Source organism: Erythrolamprus reginae, chromosome 2 (genome assembly GCF_031021105.1).
Source record: "Erythrolamprus reginae isolate rEryReg1 chromosome 2, rEryReg1.hap1, whole genome shotgun sequence".
NCBI lineage: Eukaryota > Metazoa > Chordata > Lepidosauria > Squamata > Dipsadidae > Erythrolamprus > Erythrolamprus reginae.
Window position 1 is genome coordinate 127,662 of NC_091951.1, and position 22,227 is coordinate 149,888.

The following is a 22,227-nucleotide window of genomic DNA, read 5'->3' on the forward strand; positions in this document are numbered from 1 at the left end:
GGGGGGGGCAGCCCTTGTTTTTGTCTGTCGACCTGTGGGCCTTCTCTCCGCGGCTAACGGGGGAAACCTTCTCTTCAAGCCGCCGCTGCTTCTGGCGACACTGAGGTTGCAGGAACCAGGCAGCCGAGCGCTTCCTCTCCGGCTCTGCCAGCGACAGACGGGGCGCCAAAGTAAGAGACCTTCCAAGGGGGGGGGGAAAGGGAGGACTTCTGGGGACCCCTTCACCAAAGGGTCCTTAACCCTAAGCGCTTCCCCCCGTCCATTTTTCCCCCTTCACATTCAACCCCGAAATAACCAGCTGCCACCGTAGCCGCTTCCGGCTATGGAAGGCAAATGAGAAGCCACCGGACGTCTTTTGTGCTCCTGTTTTTCAGCCCTCCAACCGAGAAGCTGCACCCGCTGTCGGGGCTGGGCGCTTCCAGTATTCCGCGCTCAGAGCGATTCCGCACTCACATTTCCAGCAGAGGAAGGACTGGTACGAGAACACCGACCAGGACCTGCGCGATTACGTGGTGCAGAGGCTGTGAGTGACCCTTTCCTGGGGGTTTCTGAGGGGGTTGTGTGGGTGTGGGTGTGGGTGTGAACTCTGCTGGAGGCAGCCAGAAAATGGGACAGAAAGGAGGGAGGGGGGGAAAGGCTTTGATGCTTTTTTGATGCTTCGTAGGTGTTCTGTCTGGTTCCCCCAGACCTCAACACCAACTGGAAAAAACAGCCAGACACTCTGGTAAAAGCCAAAAGTATTTTATAACTGGAAAAAAATAAGCACAGAGGAAAACCTGTTCTTCCCAACAGACAGGATATAATACGGTACAGCAGGGTCCTGATGTCCAGTCAATACAGCAAGCTTCTTGCTGGCACACACCCCCAAGGTTTCAATAGTCAAAGGCACAAACCAGGATTCCAAGACGCCAAAGTTCACAGTCAGGTCCCACGGCTCTCAAAGATAAAACTCCACAAGCCAGGAAGGGTGGGTCTGCCTTTTAGCCTTTCCAAGAGCACCACACCCAAACCCAGCTGTTGCCACTTTAATGCTGAAAGTATTTAGCCAATTGATTCCGTCTCTGAGTAGCTCTTCGTTGTCGCAGATCAATTATGGCTTGTGCACTTTCCTCTAAGGAATCCAGGCTGCTTGCTGGGGAGAGCTCCCCCTGGTGGGACTCTGGCTGTCCTCCCTCTTCTTCAGCCTGGGATTCCTCCTCCTCGTCTGTCTGCACCTCCTGTTCCTCAGCCTCTCCCTCTGAGCTGGAAACCGACAGAAGGTCAGCCGTTCCCGGAGGGGCCTCAGACGGAACCACAACAGTAGGGAGGGAAACGTAACCTGCTTTTCGTTCTGTTCCCGCATCTAAATGAAGTCGGGGTCTCTTGGCTTTTCCTAAAGTTGAAGCTTCTCAAACCCCTTTGCGTGGTCATCTGGGCCAGAGATGGAGAAGATTTTTTTGCTTGGGGGCCAAAAGGTCCCCCCCACACACACACGTGATACCACACGTACACGTCCCCACACCCATAATGCAATGGACCCCCACGCATGCATGCACAACCCCGCCCCCATGCTACCTGCACGCACGCACGCATACAGGGCTTCAGGTGGGCCTAGTTGGGCCACTTCTTGCCCTCCCCAGGCTTCAGGAGGCTCCATTGCTGAACTTCCAGCAGGCCCCTTGGGTCACGTTTTACGCCATCCACAGGTCTCCAAAGGCTTCCCTGAAGCCCAGGAAAGATCCCTTCCTTCCTTCCTTCCTTCCTTCCTTCCTTCCTTCCTTCCTTCCTTCCTTCCTTCCTTCCTTCCCTCCTCCTTCCTTCCTTCCTTCCCTCCCTCCCTCCTTCCTCCTTCCTTCCTTCCTTCCTTCCCTCCCTCCTTCCTCCTTCCTTCCTTCCTTCCCTCCCTCCCTCCCTCCTTCCTCCTTCCTTCCTTCCCTCCCTCCCACATTCATTCATTCATTCATTCATTCGACCTCTGTGCCGCCCAATCCCGAAGGACTTGCAACAATAATAAAAATACAATATAAATAGATACAAAGGGATAAAAGAACGTTTTCTAAAACTAAAACATTATAAAACTTAAAAGCCCATGAAAAGTTACTTAAAAAGGCAGTCGCAGTCCTCCACCCGCACAGCGTTCATAGAGTTGACCATCCAGGATGTAAATTTATGGAAGATGGAAATGACCTCCCCCCCCGCCCCCCCCCCGGAAAGCCAGAAATCAGCCGGCCAGTGCGCGCGCATACACGGTGGAGCCAACACGGGGCAGGTCTCGTGCGCCCTCAGATTGGGCTCTGCGTGCCATTACGTTCGCCATCATGGACCTAGGCAACTACAGTGGTACCTCATGATACGAACCCCTCGTCATACGGACTTTTCAAGATACGAACCCAGGGTTCGGAATTTTTTTGCCTCTTCTTACGAACTTTTTTCACCTTACGAACCTGCCGCCGGCCGCTGGGATGCCCCACCTCCAGACTTGAGTTCCTCCTGTTTTTTCCCACCCTGTCCTGCCCCATTCTCCCCTCTGGATCTCCATGGGTTTCCTCCGTTTTTCTCCACTCTTTCCTGCCCCATTCTCCCCTCTGGATCTCCATGGGTTTCCTCCGTTTTTCTCCACTCTTTCCTGCCCCATTCTCCCCTCTGGATCTCCATGGGTTTCCTCCGTTTTTCTCCACTCTTTCCTGCCCCATTCTCCCCTCTGGATCTCCATGGGTTTCCTCCGTTTTTCTCCACTCTTTCCTGCCCCATTCTCCCCTCTGGATCTCCATGGGTTTCCTCCGATTTTCTCCACTCTTTCCTGCCCCATTCTCCCCTCTGGATCTCCATGGGTTTCCCCCGTTTTTCTCCACTCTTTCCTCCCCCTTCTTCCCCTCTGGATCTCCATGGGTTTCCTCCGTTTTTCTCCACTCTTTCCTGCCCCATTCTCCCCTCTGGATCTCCATGGGTTTCCTCCGTTTTTCTCCACTCTTTCCTGCCCCATTCTCCCCTCTGGATCTCCATGGGTTTCCTCCGATTTTCTCCACTCTTTCCTGCCCCATTCTCCCCTCTGGATCTCCATGGATTTCCTCCGATTTTCTCCACTCTTTCCTGCCCCATTCTCCCCTCTGGATCTCCATGGGTTTCCCCCGTTTTTCTCCACTCTTTCCTCCCCCTTCTTCCCCTCTGGATCTCCATGGATTTCCTCCGATTTTCTCCACTCTTTCCTGCCCCATTCTCCCCTCTGGATCTCCATGGGTTTCCCCCGTTTTTCTCCACTCTTTCCTCCCCCTTCTTCCCCTCTGGATCTCCATGGGTTTCCTCCGATTTTCTCCACTCTTTCCTGCCCCATTCTCCCCTCTGGATCTCCATGGGTTTCCTCCGATTTTCTCCACTCTTTCCTGCCCCATTCTCCCCTCTGGATCTCCATGGGTTTCCTCCGTTTTTCTCCACTCTTTCCTGCCCCATTCTCCCCTCTGGATCTCCATGGGTTTCCTCCGTTTTTCTCCACTCTTTCCTGCCCCATTCTCCCCTCTGGATCTCCATGGGTTTCCTCCGATTTTCTCCACTCTTTCCTGCCCCATTCTCCCCTCTGGATCTCCATGGATTTCCTCCGATTTTCTCCACTCTTTCCTGCCCCATTCTCCCCTCTGGATCTCCATGGGTTTCCCCCGTTTTTCTCCACTCTTTCCTCCCCCTTCTTCCCCTCTGGATCTCCATGGATTTCCTCCGATTTTCTCCACTCTTTCCTGCCCCATTCTCCCCTCTGGATCTCCATGGGTTTCCCCCGTTTTTCTCCACTCTTTCCTCCCCCTTCTTCCCCTCTGGATCTCCATGGGTTTCCTCCGATTTTCTCCACTCTTTCCTGCCCCATTCTCCCCTCTGGATCTCCATGGGTTTCCTCCGATTTTCTCCACTCTTTCCTGCCCCATTCTCCCCTCTGGATCTCCATGGGTTTCCTCCGATTTTCTCCACTCTTTCCTGCCCCATTCTCCCCTCTGGATCTCCATGGGTTTCCTCCGATTTTCTCCACTCTTTCCTGCCCCATTCTCCCCTCTTGATCTCCATGGGTTTCCTCCGATTTTCTCCACTCTTTCCTGCCCCATTCTCCCCTCTGGATCTCCATGGGTTTCCTCCGATTTTCTCCACTCTTTCCTGCCCCATTCTCCCCTCTGGATCTCCATGGATTTCCTCCGTTTCTCTCCACTCTTTCCTGCCCCATTCTCCCCTCTGGATCTCCATGGGTTTCCTTCGTTTTTCTCCACTCTTTCCTCCCCCTTCTTCCCCTCTGGATCTCCATGGGTTTCCTCCGATTTTCTCCACTCTTTCCTGCCCCATTCTCCCCTCTGGATCTCCATGGGTTTCCTCCGATTTTCTCCACTCTTTCCTGCCCCATTCTCCCCTCTGGATCTCCATGGGTTTCCTCCATTTCTCTCCACTCTTTCCTGCCCCATTCTCCCCTCTGGATCTCCATGGGTTTCCTCCATTTCTCTCCACTCTTTCCTGCCCCATTCTCCCCTCTGGATCTCCATGGGTTTCCTCCGATTTTCTCCACTCTTTCCTGCCCCATTCTCCCCTCTGGATCTCCATGGGTTTCCTCCGATTTTCTCCACTCTTCCTGCCCCATTCTCCCCTCTGGATCTCCATGGGTTTCCTCCGATTTTCTCCACTCTTTCCTGCCCCATTCTCCCCTCTGGATCTCCATGGGTTTCCTCCATTTCTCTCCACTCTTTCCTGCCCCATTCTCCCCTCTGGATCTCCATGGGTTTCCTCCGATTTTCTCCACTCTTTCCTGCCCCATTCTCCCCTCTGGATCTCCATGGGTTTCCTCCGATTTTCTCCACTCTTTCCTGCCCCATTCTCCCCTCTGGATCTCCATGGGTTTCCTCCGATTTTCTCCACTCTTTCCTGCCCCATTCTCCCCTCTGGATCTCCATGGGTTTCCTCCATTTCTCTCCACTCTTTCCTGCCCCATTCTCCCCTCTGGATCTCCATGGGTTTCCTCCGATTTTCTCCACTCTTTCCTGCCCCATTCTCCCCTCTGGATCTCCATGGGTTTCCTTCGTTTTTCTCCACTCTTTCCTCCCCCTTCTTCCCCTCTGGATCTCCATGGGTTTCCTCCGTTTCTCTCCACTCTTTCCTGGATCTCCATGGGTTTCCTCCGATTTTCTCCACTCTTTCCTGCCCCATTCTCCCCTCTGGATCTCCATGGGTTTCCTCCGATTTTCTCCACTCTTTCCTGCCCCATTCTCCCCTCTGGATCTCCATGGGTTTCCTCCATTTCTCTCCACTCTTTCCTGCCCCATTCTCCCCTCTGGATCTCCATGGGTTTCCTCCGATTTTCTCCACTCTTTCCTGCCCCATTCTCCCCTCTGGATCTCCATGGGTTTCCTCCGATTTTCTCCACTCTTTCCTGCCCCATTCTCCCCTCTGGATCTCCATGGGTTTCCTCCATTTCTCTCCACTCTTTCCTGCCCCATTCTCCCCTCTGGATCTCCATGGGTTTCCTCCGATTTTCTCCACTCTTTCCTGCCCCATTCTCCCCTCTGGATCTCCATGGGTTTCCTCCATTTCTCTCCACTCTTTCCTGCCCCATTCTCCCCTCTGGATCTCCATGGGTTTCCTCCGATTTTCTCCACTCTTTCCTGCCCCATTCTCCCCTCTGGATCTCCATGGATTTCCTCCGTTTCTCTCCACTCTTTCCTGCCCCATTCTCCCCTCTGGATCTCCATGGGTTTCCTTCGTTTTTCTCCACTCTTTCCTCCCCCTTCTTCCCCTCTGGATCTCCATGGGTTTCCTCCGATTTTCTCCACTCTTTCCTGCCCCATTCTCCCCTCTGGATCTCCATGGGTTTCCTCCGATTTTCTCCACTCTTTCCTGCCCCATTCTCCCCTCTGGATCTCCATGGGTTTCCTCCGATTTTCTCCACTCTTTCCTGCCCCATTCTCCCCTCTGGATCTCCATGGGTTTCCTCCATTTCTCTCCACTCTTTCCTGCCCCATTCTCCCCTCTGGATCTCCATGGGTTTCCTCCGATTTTCTCCACTCTTTCCTGCCCCATTCTCCCCTCTGGATCTCCATGGGTTTCCTCCGATTTTCTCCACTCTTTCCTGCCCCATTCTCCCCTCTGGATCTCCATGGGTTTCCTCCGATTTTCTCCACTCTTTCCTGCCCCATTCTCCCCTCTGGATCTCCATGGGTTTCCTCCATTTCTCTCCACTCTTTCCTGCCCCATTCTCCCCTCTGGATCTCCATGGGTTTCCTCCGATTTTCTCCACTCTTTCCTGCCCCATTCTCCCCTCTGGATCTCCATGGGTTTCCTCCGATTTTCTCCACTCTTTCCTGCCCCATTCTCCCCTCTGGATCTCCATGGGTTTCCTCCGATTTTCTCCACTCTTTCCTGCCCCATTCTCCCCTCTGGATCTCCATGGGTTTCCTCTGTTTCTCTCCACTCTTTCCTGCCCCATTCTCCCCTCTGGATCTCCATGGGTTTCCCCCGTTTTTCTCCACTCTTTCCTGCCCCATTCTCCCCTCTGGATCTCCATGGGTTTCCCTCCCCCCACTCCGTTCGCCTCAGCTTCGTCTGCCGGCAGCTTTTTTTTTTTTTAAGCCTTAATGTTTTGGATTTTCCTAATGGGCTTGCACGCATTATTGGCTTTTCCATTGATTCCTATGGGAAACATTGTTTCATCTTACGAACTTTTCACCTTACGAACCTCGTCCTGGAACTAATTAAGTTCGTAAGATGAGGTATTACTGTATAAGAATAATGTTTTTTCTAAATACCGTATTTTGCAGAGTACAAGACGAAAGAGTGTGGAAATGTCGGTGCGTCTTATACAGTGTTCCCTCGATTTTCGCAGGGGATGCGTTCTGAGACCGCCCGCGAAAGTCGAATTTCCGCAAAGTAGAGATGCGGAAGTAAATACACTATTTTTGGTTGAGAACAGTATCACAAGCCTTCCCTTAACACTTTAAACCCCTGAATTGCAATTTCCCATTCCCTTAGAAACCATTTAGATTATTACTCACCATGTTTATTTATTAAAGTTTATTTTAAAAAAATATTTATTAAAGGTGGATGAAAGTTTGGTGATGACATATGACGTTACTGGGCAGGAAAAACCGTGGTATAGGGGGGGAAACCGAAGTATTTTTTAATTAATATTTTTGAAAAACCGTGGTATAGATTTTTTGCAAAGTTTGAACCCACGAAAATTGAGGGAACACTGCACACCGAATGCAGCCATTTTTTCCGCTGTACCGAAGGTCCACCCCCCACCCCCCCGCTTGCAAAGAGCTGGCAAAAATCTCCCTCTTTTTGCAAACAACAGAACGGGTTTTGCCTATTTTTTTGCAAAAATGGGGTTGGGGGGGAAGGGCCTGGGGCGCCTGCAGAGACCTTCTGGGACTGGGGGAAGGAAAAAATGCCTCAATTTGTGTGGAAAATGGGTGAAAATGTCCCATTTCACACAAAAACGGGGGCATTTTTCCCATCCCAGCTGGTCACTTGCATCTCTGAGGCCACCTGGAGCTTTATCCAAGTGGCCTCAATGACTAAGGAGGCAAACGGCCAACTCTCTGGTGTCGATCCTTCCAGTCCCCTCCGTCCGGTCAGGGGCCGCCTGGGTGGCTGGGAATGTCCAGCGACTCTTGTGTGTGGCCGTCTTCTCCCCCCTGCAGGGTCCACGCGGTCTTTCCCGCTCCTGACTTGACCGTCCTGAAGGGTCACCAGGTGGAGAAGGTGGTGTCCTACTCCAAGAAAGTGGAAGGGGATGTCTACCAGTCGACCAACCACTGGGTAATAATAATAATTAATAATAATTTATTAGATTTGTATGAGGACTCGGAGCAGCTCAAGACAACAATACAACATGTACAAATCTAATGTTAAAAACAATTTAAAACCCTTATTATAAAAAAGAAAAACAATCACACAACCTAACAGGCCATACGTAAAACCATAGTAGCTGGGGTATATTAATTCCTCCATGCCTGGCGACATAGGTGGGTCTTCAGCAGCTTTCGAAAGGCAAGGAGGGTGGGGGCAGTCCTAATCTCCAGGGGAAGTTGATTCATAGAAACATAGAAACATAGAAGACTGACGGCAGAAAAAGACCTCATGGTCCATCTAGTCTGCCCTTATACTATTTCCTGTATTTTATCTTACAATGGATCTATGTTTATCCCAGGCATGTTTAAATTCAGTTACTGTGGATTTACCGACCACGTCTGCTGGAAGTTTGTTCCAAGGATCTACTACTCTTTCAGTAAAATAATATTTTCTCATGTTGCCCTTGATCTTTCCCCCAACTAACCTCAGATTGTGTCCCCTTGTTCTTGTGTTCACTTTCCTATTAAAAACACTTCCCTCCTGAACCCTATTTAACCCTTTAATATATTTAAATGTTTCGATCATGTCCCCCTTTCCCTTCTGTCCTCCAGACTATACAGATTGAGTTCATGAAGTCTTTCCTGATACGTTTTATGCTTAAGACCTTCCACCATTCTTGTAGCCCGTCTTTGGACCCGTTCAATTTTGTCAATATCGTTTTGTAGGTGAGGTCTCCAGAACTGAACACAGTATTCCAAATGTGGTCTCACCAGCGCTCTGTATAAGGGGATCACAATCTCCCTCTTCCTGCTTGTTATACCTCTAGCTATGCAGCCAAGCATCCTACTTGCCTTTCCTACCGCCTGACCACACTGCTCACCCATTTTGAGACTGTCAGAAATCACGACCCCTAAATCCTTCTCTTCTGAAGTTTTTGCTAACACAGAACTGCCAATGCAATACTCAGATTTAGGATTCCTTTTCCCCAAGTGCATTATTTTACATTTGGAAACATTAAACTGCAGTTTCCATTGCTTTGACCATTTATCTAGTAAAGCTAAATCATTTACCATATTACAGACGCCTCCAGGAATATCAACCCTATTGCACACTTTAGAGTCATCGGCAAATAGGCAAACCTTCCCTACCAAACCTTCCCCTATGTCACTCACAAACATATTAAAAAGAATAGGACCCAGGACAGACCCTTGTGGCACACCGCTTGTAACCTGACTCTGCTCAGAATACTCACCGTTAACAATAACTCTCTGATGTCTACGCTTCAGCCAGCTGCAAATCCATTGAACTATCCAGGGACTAAGTCCAATCTTCACTAATTTATCTATCAGCTCTTTATGTGGAACCGTATCAAAGGCTTTGCTGAAGTCCAGATAGGCAATATCCACGGCACCACCTTCATCCAACACCTTTGTGACATAGTCAAAGAAATCAATGAGATTAGTCTGACATGATTTGCCTTCAGTAAAGCCATGCTGATTTGGGTCCAATAAGTTATTGTTTTTTAGGTGCTGATTTATCCTCTTTTTGAGTAGAGTCTCCATCATTTTAACTACAACTGATGTCAAGCTAACTGGCCTGTAGTTACCAGCTTCTTCTCTACTGCCCTTCTTGTGGATAGGCACAACACTGGCCATTCTCCAATCCTCAGGAACATCTCCTGTTAACAGGGATTGGTTAAACAAATCAGTAGCAATGACAGATCTGAGTTCTTTAAGAACTCTGGGGTGGATGCCATCTGGACCCATTGCCTTATAATTCCAGAGGGCCGGGGCCGCCACAGAGAAGGCTCTTCCCCTGGGGCCCACCAGACGGCATTGTTTAGTCAACGGGACCCAGAGAAGGCCAACTCTGTGGGACCTGATCGGTTGCTGGGATTCGTACGGCAGGAGGGGGTCCTGGAGGTATTCTGGTCCGATGCGGTCTTGCTGTCCTCCTTACCCAGGTGCCCCTTGCCCTGCGCTTGTGCCCAGCCGGGGCTTCACCCCCAACCACCCCAGCACTTGGTCACGGGGTCAGGTGGTCAGAATTCAGGCACTTGGTAGCTGACTCCTAGTTATGACGGTCGCAGTGGGGAGGAGGTGTCATCCGACCCCCTTTTGCGACCTTCCGACAAGCAAAGTCAGTGGGGGGAATCCAGATTCACTTCATGACCGTATTGCTCTGTTAACTACAGTGACTCGCTTAACAACTGTGCCAGGAGAGGTTACAAAGGGAGACAGTCCGGGATGGACCAGGGCACCTTGGCTGGTTCCTTCCCTTGCTGTCCTCTGTCTGACCCAGTGGACGCAGCCCCCTTCTCTCTCCCCGTCTCTGCCCCCCTCCCGGCCTCCCCCCCTCTTGCTCATCTCTGGGGCCCTTTGTTGCTTCCCAGGACGTCTACTGCTGCCTAATTATGGTGAAGCTCTTCAACATAGAGAAGGAGCTGAGAGAGAAGAGGACCTTCCGGGGCACCGCGGACGGACCGGCCCAGCCCCTCAGTGAGTACTGCGCGGGGGGGGGAGCAGGAATCCCTCCGTGTCTGTGCGTGAACCTTCCCCTGCGGACCCCAGGTGGACGGCCAGAGCTGCCCTCCTGCCCTTCTCCTGGCCAGATGCCAGGCTGACATGGCCGGTGGGGGGAGGGGGGACCGAAACTGCTCAATCAGGGAATTCGTGGAAAAAACGGAATAAATCAGGGGGGAAAACAAACTACAATATTAAAATATTTAAGTCAGGGGGAAAATCGTGGTTTTTTTTTAAAAAAAGGCTCCCTGTGCCTGGCAGAGTGAAGCAAACACGAGCAGAACTGTGGCCACCACTTGCTTCCTCAGCTCCCAATGTTTCTCCACGGCTCAGCCGTTTGGTGTGACGGCATCCACGACTGCGGCCTTAACCTAGACCGCAGGTTACAGGGAATTTCAAAATGCCTTCCCTCCCCCCCCCCCCCGGACACCCTGTCGTTGTGCCTTCCTGAGCCAAGGCCCAAGGTCGGAGTGCAAGGGCCCCTCCTGATGCAGGGACCCTTCCCAAAACAGTTGCTCTGGATGTAGCTGGACGGGAGGGAGAGGCTGGCGGTGAGGACTGAGTCTGGGAAAGGTAACCGGGGAACCTTCAGGCGCAGAGTTTTAGTTCTGGCTTTGCTGTATTGTGACCCCTCGGCCTTTAGTTTATATTTATTTATTTATTTATTTATTTATTTATTTATTTATTTATTTCTTTCTTTCTTTCTTACTTACTTACTTACTTACTTACTTACTTACTTACTTACTTACTTAGATTTGTATGCCGCCCCTCTCCGAAGACTCGGGGCGGCTCACAACATGTAAAAACAAATCATAAGCAATCAGACAAATTTAAAATATTTAAATATTTAAAAACCCCATATGCTAACAGATACACACACAGACATACCATGCATAAATTAAACGTGCCCAGGGGGAGATGTTCAGTTCCCCCACTGTGTCTCTCGCACAAATGGAGTGGGGGGTCTTTCTTTGCTACGAACCCAAGTTGGGGCAGGCCTGGCCGCCGCTTGGGCAGAACTTCTCTCCTGTGGAAAGGATGGTCGGGGGTGGGCTTCCTCTCTCCAAGGTTGGGCCGGGGTCTCTGGCCTGCAGCTGCTCTTGGTGGGAAGAGCGGGCTGCCCTTGAGGGGAGCTTTCTGGTCTTGGGGCGCAAGGTCCACCCTTCCCTCGCCTGCTCTCTGGTGTTTGCTTCATATTTACCCTCTTGGGTGCAACTCTTGTTTTTCCTACCCTTCCCCCCCCCCAAAGTGACGCCTCCCCCATAAGAAGCCCAGTCATGGCAATAAGGCCAAGGAGAAGAAGAAAAGACAGGGCCTTATTTTCGGGGGAAACACATCAATAAAACCTTTCTCTGGACCGACCTTGTTGCCCTTGCGGTCAGCTTGTTCCCATGTGCGTGTGTCTCTCTTGGCCAGAGTCGGGGGGGGGCTTCAGCACTGGGGGTTTTATTAGAGTTTGCTGCATAAAACCCAAAACCGGAAGCACAGACAGAGTGGATTCAGCTGGAGCCTCTTTAGAAGCATAGCAATGTAACATGTATATATTTACAATACCATGAACAGAGGTCTCCTTCGATGGAGCAACACCAGCAGCTTCTAGTTCAGAGTTCAGAGAGGACAGAAGGGGCGGAGCCACGTGCAGCCTTCGAGTTTCTAGTTTCGATTCTCTGCACAGACTCAGAAGTGTTTATAGCTCTCATTGGCTGACATCCCGACACCACTTCAGACAAATGACCGTCCAGTCCCCTCTTGAAAGTCTCAAGAGTTGGAGTTCCCACAACCTCCGCAGGCAACGTCTGTTCCACCGGTCGGTCACTCTCGCCATCAGAAAGTTCCTCCTTACTTCCAGGTTGGGTCTCCCCTTGGTCAGCCTCCATCCGTTATTCCTTGTCTGGCCTTCTGGTGCTTTGGGAAACTGTGGCAGCCCCTCAAGTATTGGGACACAGCGGTCATGTTCACCCCTGGTCCTTCTCTTGGCCACGCCCAGTCCCTGCAACCGCTCTTCGTAGGTTTTTAGTTTCCAGTCCCCTGACCATCCTGCCTGCTCTCTCCTGCACCTTCTCTAGCCTTTCAGTGTCTTTTTGGTAATGCAGGGCTCTTACGTGTGGTCTAACTGAGGCTTTGTAGAGTGGTATTAGTACCTGCCTAGCCCTGGATTGGATCCCTCTGTCCATGCAACTTACGATTGCATTGGCTTTTTTGGCTGCAGCTGTTTAGCTGGTTGTGTACTAGGACGCCAGGATCCCTCTCACAGTCATGGCTGTTGAGTGTGGGTTTGCCCTGTTTATGTGGATGTTTTGGGTTTTCTTACCTAAGTGTAGGACTTCACTTTTTCTCAACATTGAATCCCATTTTATTAGGTAGGGCCCAGTGTTCAAGTCTATTCCTGCCACCTTAGTATCACCTGCAAATTTGGTTAGTTCCCCTTCTATTCACTCATCTAGGTCATTTATGAAGATGTTAGAGCACTGGGCCTAAGATGGAACTTGTGCTGCCCCACTGATTACTTCTCTCCACAGAAACATAGAAGATTGACAGCAGAAAAAGACCTCATGGTCCATCTAGTCTGCCCTTATACTATTTCTTGTATTTTATCTTGGGATGGGTCTATGTTTATCCCAGGCATGTTTAAATTCAGTTACTGTGGATTTATCTACCACGTCTGCTGGAGGTTTGTTCCAAGGATCTACTACTCTTTCAGTCAAATCATATTTTCTCATGTTGCTTTTGATCTTTCCCCCAACTAACTTCAGATTGTGTCCCCTTGTTCTTGTGTTCACTTTCCTATTAAAAACACTTCCCTCCTGGACCTTATTTAACCCTTTAACATATTTAAATGTTTCGATCATGTCCCCCCTTTTCCTTCTGTCTTCCAGACTATACAGATTGAGTTCATGAAGTCTTTCCTGATACGTTTGATGCTTAAGACCTTCCACCATGTAGAACTTAGATCCATTGAGGACTACTCATTGAGTAGGGTTAGCCAGCCAGTTGTGGATCCATCTGATGATATCCCACTTTTTTCTAGCTTACAAAGAAGTAGGTTGTGGTCTACTTTGTCAAATGCTTTCCTGAAGTCTAAGTATATTATGTCCCACAGTATTTCGCTGATCTACTAGTTTGATCACAGTGTTGAAGAAGGAGATGAGATTGGTTTGGCATAATTTGTTCTTAACAAACCCGTGTTGGCTGCTAGTTATTATTTTGCTTGTTTCTAGGTGATGGCAGATCTGTCTTTAAATTATCTTTTCCAGTATTTTCCCAGGTATTGATGTTAAGCTGCTTGGTCTGCAGTTACCTGGGTCTGTTTTTCCCCCTTTGTTGAAGATGAGAACCACACCAGCTCTTTTCCAGTCCTCAGGTAGCTCCCGGTGAGCCAGGAGTTTTGGAAGATGTGATGCAGTGGTTCTGCAATCTATGTATTTATTTATTAGATTTGTATGCCGCCCCTCTCCGCAGACTCGGGGCGGCAATGACATCTGCTAGCTTCTTTCGGAATCTGGGATGGAATCCGTCCGGTCCTGGTGATTTGTATTCATCCAGTTCAGACAGGTGTCTCTTACTGTTATTTTCCTTGTGTTTCCTTTTGTTTCCAGTCGGTTATTTGCTGTTGTGTCTTTGGTTAGTTGGGCTGCAGTTTCTTTTTGCGTGAAGACCGATGCAAAGAGCCAGAGAAGCAGCTCTGCTTTGTCTGCGTTGCCTCTTAGTTCTCTGCCGTCTTCTCTCCTTAGTGGAGCGACTGTTTCCTTCGTTTTTTCCTTGTTGTTTATGTGTTGGAATATCTGTTGATATTCTGCCTTAGTTATGTGCACTGTTCATTCTTAGCTGCGCCCCAAAAACACACACCTTTTTCCAAGGGCCCGCAAGGAGCCATGGCCGCCTCCACCCCCCCAGCGCCTCCAGCCCCCTCGCACCCCTGGTTTCTCGCCGCTGGCCCCCACCCGCCCGATCCACCTCTTTTTCTCCTCCTCCGCTTCCCACCTTGGGGCGCAGCTCATCTTGCAGTGGCGGTGGCGGCTGCGGCTTCTCGTCCTCCTCATCCGGCCGCTAGCCGCTCTGAGCGCTTTAGGAACGCCTGCCCCTCTCGCAGTCCCTTCGCTGAGAGCGCTTTCGTCCCAGGCTGTCAGCAAGGGGGCTGCAGGAGAGGCGGGGCAGGCGTTCTTCTCACAGCAGAGGCCAGTGAAGGTGATTTTCAATGTCGGGTGCGCGGGTGGGCACGCTCCCCATCCCCCTGCCAGCCCACCCGGAACATTCAAAATAAGAAAAACCTTCGCCGGCGACATTGAAAATCACCTTCGCCAGCCTCTGCTGTGAGAAGAACAGAGAGAGAACAAGAGAGTGAGAGCAACAGACAGAGAAAGATAGAAAATGAGAAAGAGAGAGAGAGAATGAGGGGAGAGGGAAAGAGAGATAGCAAGAGAGAGAACAAGAGAAAGAGAGAGAGAGAGAGAAAGAGAAAGAAAATGAGAGAAAGAGTGAGAGAGAAAGCAAGAGAGAATGAGAAAGAAAACAAGAGAGAGAAAGTGAGAAAAAGAGAGCAAAAGGGGGAGAGAGAGCAAGAAAGAAAGAGAGATGAGAGAGGAAGGAAGAGCGTGAGAGTGAGAGAGAGAGAGAAAAAACAAGAGACAGTGAGAGAGAAAGCAAGAGAGAGAATGAGAAAGAAAACGAGAGAGAAAGTGAGAAAAAGAGAGAGCAAGAGGGGGAGAGAGAAAGGAAGCAAGAGAGAGAGAAGAGAGGAAGGAAGAGAGAGTGAGAGAGCAAGAGAGAGAGAGAGATGAGAGAGGAAGGAAGAGAGTGAGAGAGAGGAAGAAAGCAAGAGAGACAGAGAAAGCAAGAGGGAGAGAAGAGTGGAAGGAAGAGAGAGAGAGAAATGATAGAAAAAAGGGGAGAAAAAAAGAAATGAGAAAATGATTGAGGCAGAGAATGACAGGAAAGAGAGAGAAACAGAGAGAGAAGTGACTCTTGATTTAAAGCATATGGTAAAAGCACTTAAATAATAACAGGAAAAAAAACCCCAGCCCTCACCTGTTTTTATTAATAGTTATGTTTTTGGTTTTGCTGGTTGTTTTAGTTTTAATAGTAATGGATTTTGTTTTTTTTAATTATTAATTTATTTTAATAAAAAAGAAGGGATTTTTTTTCTTATTTATTTATACATACATACATACTTCTATGCTGCCCAGTCATAAGGAGACTGCCGCTCACACACTATACTTTTCCACCCACACCGGAAAAAAAATTAGAGGGAGCATCTGTGTCCCTTTTTCTTTTTTTTTCTTTTCTTTTTTTTGGATTGGTCCTTTTTTTCATCCAGTGAGGCCTTTGTGCAGAACTATTCTGGTTCCTTTGGGTTTTTCTTTCTCATGACTATTGTGCTGTTCTGGGCTTTTATGATCATGTTTTTCAGAGTTTCCCAAGATTCTTCAGTTGTTTTTCCCTTGAGGACTTTCATCCAAGTTTTCTCTGAGTTTTTTAAAATCAGCTTTTCTAAAATCTATCGTTGTGTTCAATTGTGTTTGTGTTATGTTAAATTCGAGCATGACAAGGTTTGCTGTCCCCCAAGATTCCTGCATTTTCAGCTCCCTCTATAATTTTTTCTACCTGTATTAAATCTAGTTCCCTCCTCCACTTTTTGGACAACGGAGTGGTCAGCAAGGCTGGTTAGGAATCTGTTTGATGTCTCACTCGGGGCAGAGCTAGTTTTCCAGTTGATATCCGTGTAGTTGAAGTCTCCCATTATCACTGCGTTGTGTCTCCTACGTATGTTCGTTAGCTGGTTGGTCAAATGGACGTCCGTTGCTTCTGTCTGATGTACTGGCCTATACTATGCTCCTATTGTTATGTCTTTCTTTTTTCCTTTATGTTGACCCACATGCACTCTAGGGGGGGTTCTTCTTTAGTTACATGTAGCCCTGTAGCAACACCGTGGCCCTTTACATACAGTGCAACTCCGCCCCCTTTTTAAAGTGGTCTGTTGTTTGAACAGGGTTGTGTGTTTTTATTGACAGGCAGTCAGCTGGCCGCCCCAGAAGTGCCCCTGAGCCCCACGGAGGAGGACCCCTCAGGTACACCTGCGTTCACTGTCGCCTTCCCTGCTCAACCCTCCGAGTCTTCAGAGAAGGGCGGCATACAAATCTAATAAATAATAATAACAACAATTAAGCCAACTCAGACGGGAAAGGCTGAAGTTTAATCGTCCTATATCATTTTTATTATTCTAAGCCGCCCAGAGGCCGCCAGGGGTTGGGCAGCTTATAAATTTAATAAAACTTAAAACCTTTGAAAGCAGTTTTCCTGTCTTTGTGTGACCCAGGCGTCAGTCCGTGTGTTGGGTGACCCATTGCAGAGTTGGGCCTTGGGAGCAAGCGGTGTCCAGCCGGCCGCCGCTGAGCTTTCCCCGGGTGCCTTTTGCAGGTGTCGGTCAGCTAAACCCCATGTCCATCTGGACCATGCAGAACACTCTCCCTTCGCTGGACCCTCCGGCAGACTCGCCGGTGAACCCGCCTGCTCGGACTGACGACGAGGAAGCGGCTCTGGCGGTGGGTTCCCCCCTCCCCCCCTTCTCCTTCTCCGCACCCAGATTCTGGACTCTAACCACTGCGCCACCACCGTTCCTCCGAGTGTGGGTCTCCCTGTCTTCAGGAGTTCATAGGGCGACTCTCCAAGGCGGGCATGGCAAATAACACCAGGGTGAGGGGGGGGGGGAGAATCCCTCCGGCAGGGCAGGTTTGCAGCTGGGCCGATCCTGAGCCCCTTCCTTCTCTCCCTCCCTCCCGCCACCCCCCAGTTCTCTCCTTTCTGGGTGGGGAAAGCCCTGAGCTGCGGGGGCGGGGGGCTGTGTGTGGTGGGTTTAGGTCTGGAGAAGACCCCCGGCCTTTTCTTGGGTGTGCCCCCCCCCGTCCACCTCGGTCTCTCACCCCTGGGTTTCAGCCTGATGGGCCCGTCTTGTTTTCTAGGTGGCCTCCTCTCCTCCTTGGATGCCTCAACCCCAAACTGTGTCAGGGGCCCCTTCGGCCACCTTCCCAGGTCCCCCTTCGGCCTCCAGCCAGCTCCTGCCCCCACATGTGTTTCCTGCCCCCCACAGAGCTCTGGACACCAGCGGGGGCTTCGTGGGGGAATCGGGCTTGCAGGGCGGAGGGGTCCAGGTAGGGGGGCCCTTTGCTCTTTCCCCCCCCTTGACCGCTTGGGTGGGAAATGAGGAGTTTGAGGATTTCAGATGGCCATGGTCTTCACATTCTAGGCGTGTGTGTGTGTATGTGTGTGTGTGTGTTCCCTGCGGGGGATCCACTTCTCTGGTGCCCTTTCAACCCTTGTGGGCGGCAGAGTCTCTGGCCTTGTCCGGCCCCTACCTGACGCCCTCCCCCTCCACAGCCGTGGCCTAGAGATTTCATGGGGTCTGCCAGTCGTGGCCCTGAGTATGTTTTTGGTCTGGGGGTGGGGAGGGCTCCTCCCTTGGGTGGGGCAGGGGCTCCTTGGGTAGAGGGAGGGGCCCCTTCGGGTGGGGTGTGATGAGCTTCCGAATGTCCTGCTGACTGCTCTTCTTCCCGGCAGGGTCTGGATCCGGGCTCCCCCCTCTCTTACTCCGTGGCCCCCCTTCCTCCTCACGCCTCGCCAGGGGCCCAGAGTCCAAGCGCCTCCGTGGGGTCGATGGCGGCAGCAGCACCCCCAGGCCTGAGCCCAGAGACCCCTCCGCAGCAGCCCTGCCCGAAGTCTGACCCAGAGCCCGGCCCCCTGGTGAGTGCTGGAGGGGGGGGTTGTGGGACCCTTCCAGGCGAGAGCCCCAAAACGGTGCCAGGGAGGTTTTCAGGCTGGGGGGGGGAATCCTTGCCTTGGGCTCTCCTGAGGGTGCCCCTTCCCCTCTTTTCCTCCCCTTCCTGCCTCTGACAGGATTTCCAGACACAGAGAAGACCTCTCCCCCTCCCCCCTTTGGCTGTTCTGGGCACAGGGACCCTTGTGGAGGGGAGTTGTGGGGGTGGGGGTGGAGGCTGAGGTGGGGGGCTCAAGTGCCCGAACTCTCAGGCCGGAGTGAGGTTGAAGCTGGGGGGCTGCAGTGGGGCTGCCAGTCCACAGAGGGGCTCTGTTCATTCATTCATTTCATTTTTCTATGCCCCCCTTCTCTGGGGATTCAGGGCGGCTCCCAGCAAAATAGATACAAAAAACAAATATATACAGTAATAGAAATCTAATTTAAAACCATTGTAAAACCCAATACTTAAAAACACTCATCCACGTTCATGCCACATTCATTATTATTATTATTATTATTATTATTATTATTATTATTATTATTATTATTATTATTATTATTATTATTATTATTGGCCGGAGCTAGACATAGAGTCCTCGGAGACAGGTGGTATAGAAATCTAATAAATACATAAATAAAATAAATAACAACGGCCCCAGGCCTGGCAGCAGATGAGTTTTTAAAGCTTGCTTTATTTATTTATTCGATTTATATGCCGCCCCTCTCCAAGGAAATGCTGGGAGGGTGGGGGCTGTATGAATCCCTGGAGGGAGCTGATTGCAGAGGGCCGGGGCCGCCACAGGGAAGGCTCTTCCTCCAGGCCCCGCCAGGTGGCATTGAGCCGTAAATCGGCAGCCGATGCAGAACGCGGAGGAAGGTGGGTGGCTGGAGAGCGGGTGGCCTCCGAGGTAGCCCCAGATTCCACGCTTTTGGGGTTTCGCTTCCTGGCAGCTGCGTCAGTCCCGTGGGGCAGGTCTTGAACTCAGGGCCCCTCTCCCTCCCCCTTGCCAAGAATTGAGGTTCCCAGGAGACCCTAATTTTTCCTTCTGAGCTCTTCCTGGCAGCCGTCTCTGACTTTTGTCTCCACCAGGGGGAGCCCCATTTCGGGACCAGAGAGGCCTCCTCCCACGGGCTGCTGGGTAAGCCTCCCTCCTGGCCCCTCCCTCCAAGGGACACACAGACCCCCACCCCCGACCTGTGCCTCCCCCCAGAGCCCTCGTTTGGAGGAAGAGCTTGCGCGGGCAGTGCCAGGGTCTAGGTTGCCCAGGGCAGCTTCACCTTCAGGGCACAGCAGCACAAGGCTCCCTTCCGCCCCCCACAGGCCAGACAGAGGCACCCGCTGCTCCTTCCCAGGAGGGTTTCCCCTGTGTGTGGGGGGGGGGGACATTTTCCCATGTGGGGGGGGGGCAGGAGGAGTCGAGGTCTCCAGTGCCCTCCTTGAACCACAGGAGCAAACATCCCATCCTCCCCCAAGGGGGGAGTCCTGTCTGCCCCAAAGGAGGTTCCCAAGCTCCTCCGGCCTGGGCTGCAAGTGCTCCTGGAGGCCTTAGGAGGTGTGTCCTTTCTTGGCAGGTAAACGTCGGAGACTGGCTGAAGGGGCTTGGAGGGCTCCTCCCGCCAGCTCCTCCCACTCGGCCCCACCCGATGGCCCCGCGCAGCCACCTCCGGTGACGCTCGAGTCCCTGCAGCGCTCGCTGGAGGAGCTGCGGATCTCTGTCCTCCGCAACTGTAAGTGGGGCGGCCCCTTCTGTGACCCCCTCTCCTCCTCCAACCTGTGGGTCTGTTCCGCCAGCCCCCTCCCCACCTGACCCCCTCCCCCCCGGTTGCCTCCTTCTGCAGTGGGAGCCGTACACAGGCAGGTGGAGGCCCTGGAGAAGAGGATCCACACGCTGGAGCGCTGGCGGGCAGAGACGGAGGGGCGCCGGCAGCTGCCACCACCATAGCCGCCGGCTGGGCTTCCCTCCTGCTCCTCCTCTCCCATGTACAGAACGCCCCGTTCTCAGGACGGCTCCTTCGCTCCACTTTTTATTCCTCAACGTCTCAAATGGAAGAGAATTTTGACTCTGTTCCTTGGACGGCAGTGCCCAGTGTGTGGAAATGGGCCTCCCCAGCACGGCCCCCCCACCGTGTGTCATCTGATCCCGGATGGCTGGGGTGCCCAGTGATGGGATGACCATCCATGTGGAAGGCTGTGGAAGATGAGGAAGCCGCTCCAGAAACTGCCCAGCCGCCAGTGGGCCCCGGGGGGAGAGGGGGGGGGAGTCTCAGGAATCCACACGGGCCGAGGCCACTGACCGGCCGTGGGAGGCTCCACTGGGAGCTGGGCTGCTCTGGGTGGAGGGGGGGGTTGGCAGCCGCCTTGGCTGGAAGATCAGCTCTGAACTGCTTCCCTTCGCGACCGTGAACCGCGTGCCTGACTCTGGGAGCGTCCTGGGGTTTCTCCTCCGTGAATGTGGCTGCCCTGAAAGAGCTGGACACGGACAGCAGTTTCACCTCTGCCAGCAGCGGCCTCCCCTCGTGGCCAGGGCTGGTTGGACTGCTGAGCGGGGGGGGCAGCTCTGAGTGGGAGGAAAGGCTGTACGGATGGCAGGACTCGCACCCGGCCGGCAGGGGGAGAGCTGCGTTGCCTGGCCCGTGGGCCGCCTGGGCGTGGACGGGAGGCCCCTGTGAGCGCTCCCTGGTCCGAGCGGAAGGGCAGCAGGTGGGGAATTCGCTCCCTCCGGTTTTTGGTTTTAAGTTTGATGCCAGGCAGTTTGGGAAGTGTGAGATTTGGGAAGGGACCCGGTCTGTATGTTTGCCGTGAAGATGGAGGGTTTGTGAAAGCTACACACACACACTGCCTGTCTTTATGGCGGGTGAGGAATAAGTTTCTCTGCCAGGTGTTTTCAAGGATGGTAACGTTTCTCTCGGGTCACTGTAGGAGGAGATCCGGATCAGGCCAAGGGGACCCAAAAGGTTGCCTGGTCACCCAGGAAAACGTCCACCGTTTAATAAAAATGGTTAGCTGGAAAAGACGCTCTGAGCTCCCGGTTTCTTCTGGGGGGGAGGGGAGGAAAGAGAGAGATTGGTTGGATCCACAACTTGGAACTCACAAAGAGGCCCCGGTTTTGAACAAGGGCCTTGCTGCTGCTTCCTCCTCCTGCCGCCTTCTGAGACAGGCGAGCCACCATTTGGAGTGGATCCGATCCACACCCGATCCCTGGATTTGGGAGAGAGAGACTTTGTCCTTGGATGATGTTCCGCCAGCATGTCCCAACCGCCTGTAATTACAGGATAATTAGTTCAAACAGACACATACCACACGATAGAAAGAAAACCAAAAGTCTTTATCAACATAAAAGCAGAAAAAACTCCCTTTCTAAATGTCAAAGGGATTTTCTGGTACACACAAGGCACAGGTTAAATGGAATCCAATTTCTCACCCAGTAACTGGGAAAATTGAGTCCAATTCCAAAGTCCAGAAAGTCCACACACAGTCTTGAACAGGGAAACAGCAAAAACCACGATCTTGACAAAACTATGAATCAGATAAACTTCCACAAGGCTAAACCAGCACGCTGCTCTTTTTATCTATAGCACTAATTACAGCAGCTCCACCCAACCACAGGTGGCCTCACTTATCTCCTGTAATAATCCTTCAGTTGTTCTCTCCTATGCATCACTCTACGCATGTGTGGATCTGTCATAAGTTCTTGTTCAGAATCCAGGGATGATAAGGATGATTGATCTCCTGGGCTGTGTGCCAAACTCCCCTCTTCCCTGTCACTCACGCTTCCTTGGTCAGAGGAGCCTTCTTCGGAAGATTCTATCGGGAGCAAAACAGGCCTGTGGCATGTAGCTGTTTCCTCCACATCCACCTCAACATTCCTTGGGGCAGGAGCTGGGCCAGAGCCAACCACAACAACCAAGGGGCTCCTTTGCCCACCCCAAATTAACCCCCACTACCCCGCCCGAGTAATTCAGGCAAAGCAAACAGCATTTATTTAAGGGGGGGGAGAGCAAGTCCTTTTGTGGGGTACACAAATACAATGCCTGCACCCAGTAGAGGTGGTGAGCAAAGGCGGTGGATTAAATGTTGAGATTTGAACCACAGAAATCATTGAATATCATAGTTATTTATTTATCAAGATTTATATGCAGCCCAACTCCAGTGATTCTAAGCGGCTA

The 22,227-nt window shown here is 51.6% G+C and overlaps 2 protein-coding genes across 2 annotated transcripts in view; both read left to right on the plus strand.

Annotated features, from left to right (window-relative positions):
* The window catches only part of LOC139158334 (uncharacterized), a 28,864-nt gene extending 7,792 nt beyond the window's left edge, over positions 1–21,072 (plus strand). Inside the window, exons 5-13 of the mRNA XM_070735638.1 lie at positions 7,641–7,758; positions 10,184–10,289; positions 16,322–16,378; positions 16,728–16,852; positions 17,270–17,458; positions 17,865–18,047; positions 19,151–19,199; positions 19,633–19,788; positions 19,900–21,072. Coding sequence (XP_070591739.1) covers positions 7,641–7,758; positions 10,184–10,289; positions 16,322–16,378; positions 16,728–16,852; positions 17,270–17,458; positions 17,865–18,047; positions 19,151–19,199; positions 19,633–19,788; positions 19,900–20,003 — 1,087 coding nt within the window. The 3' untranslated portion in view covers positions 20,004–21,072. The remainder of the gene's footprint in view (positions 1–7,640; positions 7,759–10,183; positions 10,290–16,321; positions 16,379–16,727; positions 16,853–17,269; positions 17,459–17,864; positions 18,048–19,150; positions 19,200–19,632; positions 19,789–19,899) is intronic.
* Positions 1–22,227, plus strand: part of SYNGAP1 (synaptic Ras GTPase activating protein 1) — a 175,820-nt gene that overhangs the window by 56,029 nt on the left and 97,564 nt on the right. The gene's annotated exons all lie outside the window — the stretch shown is intronic.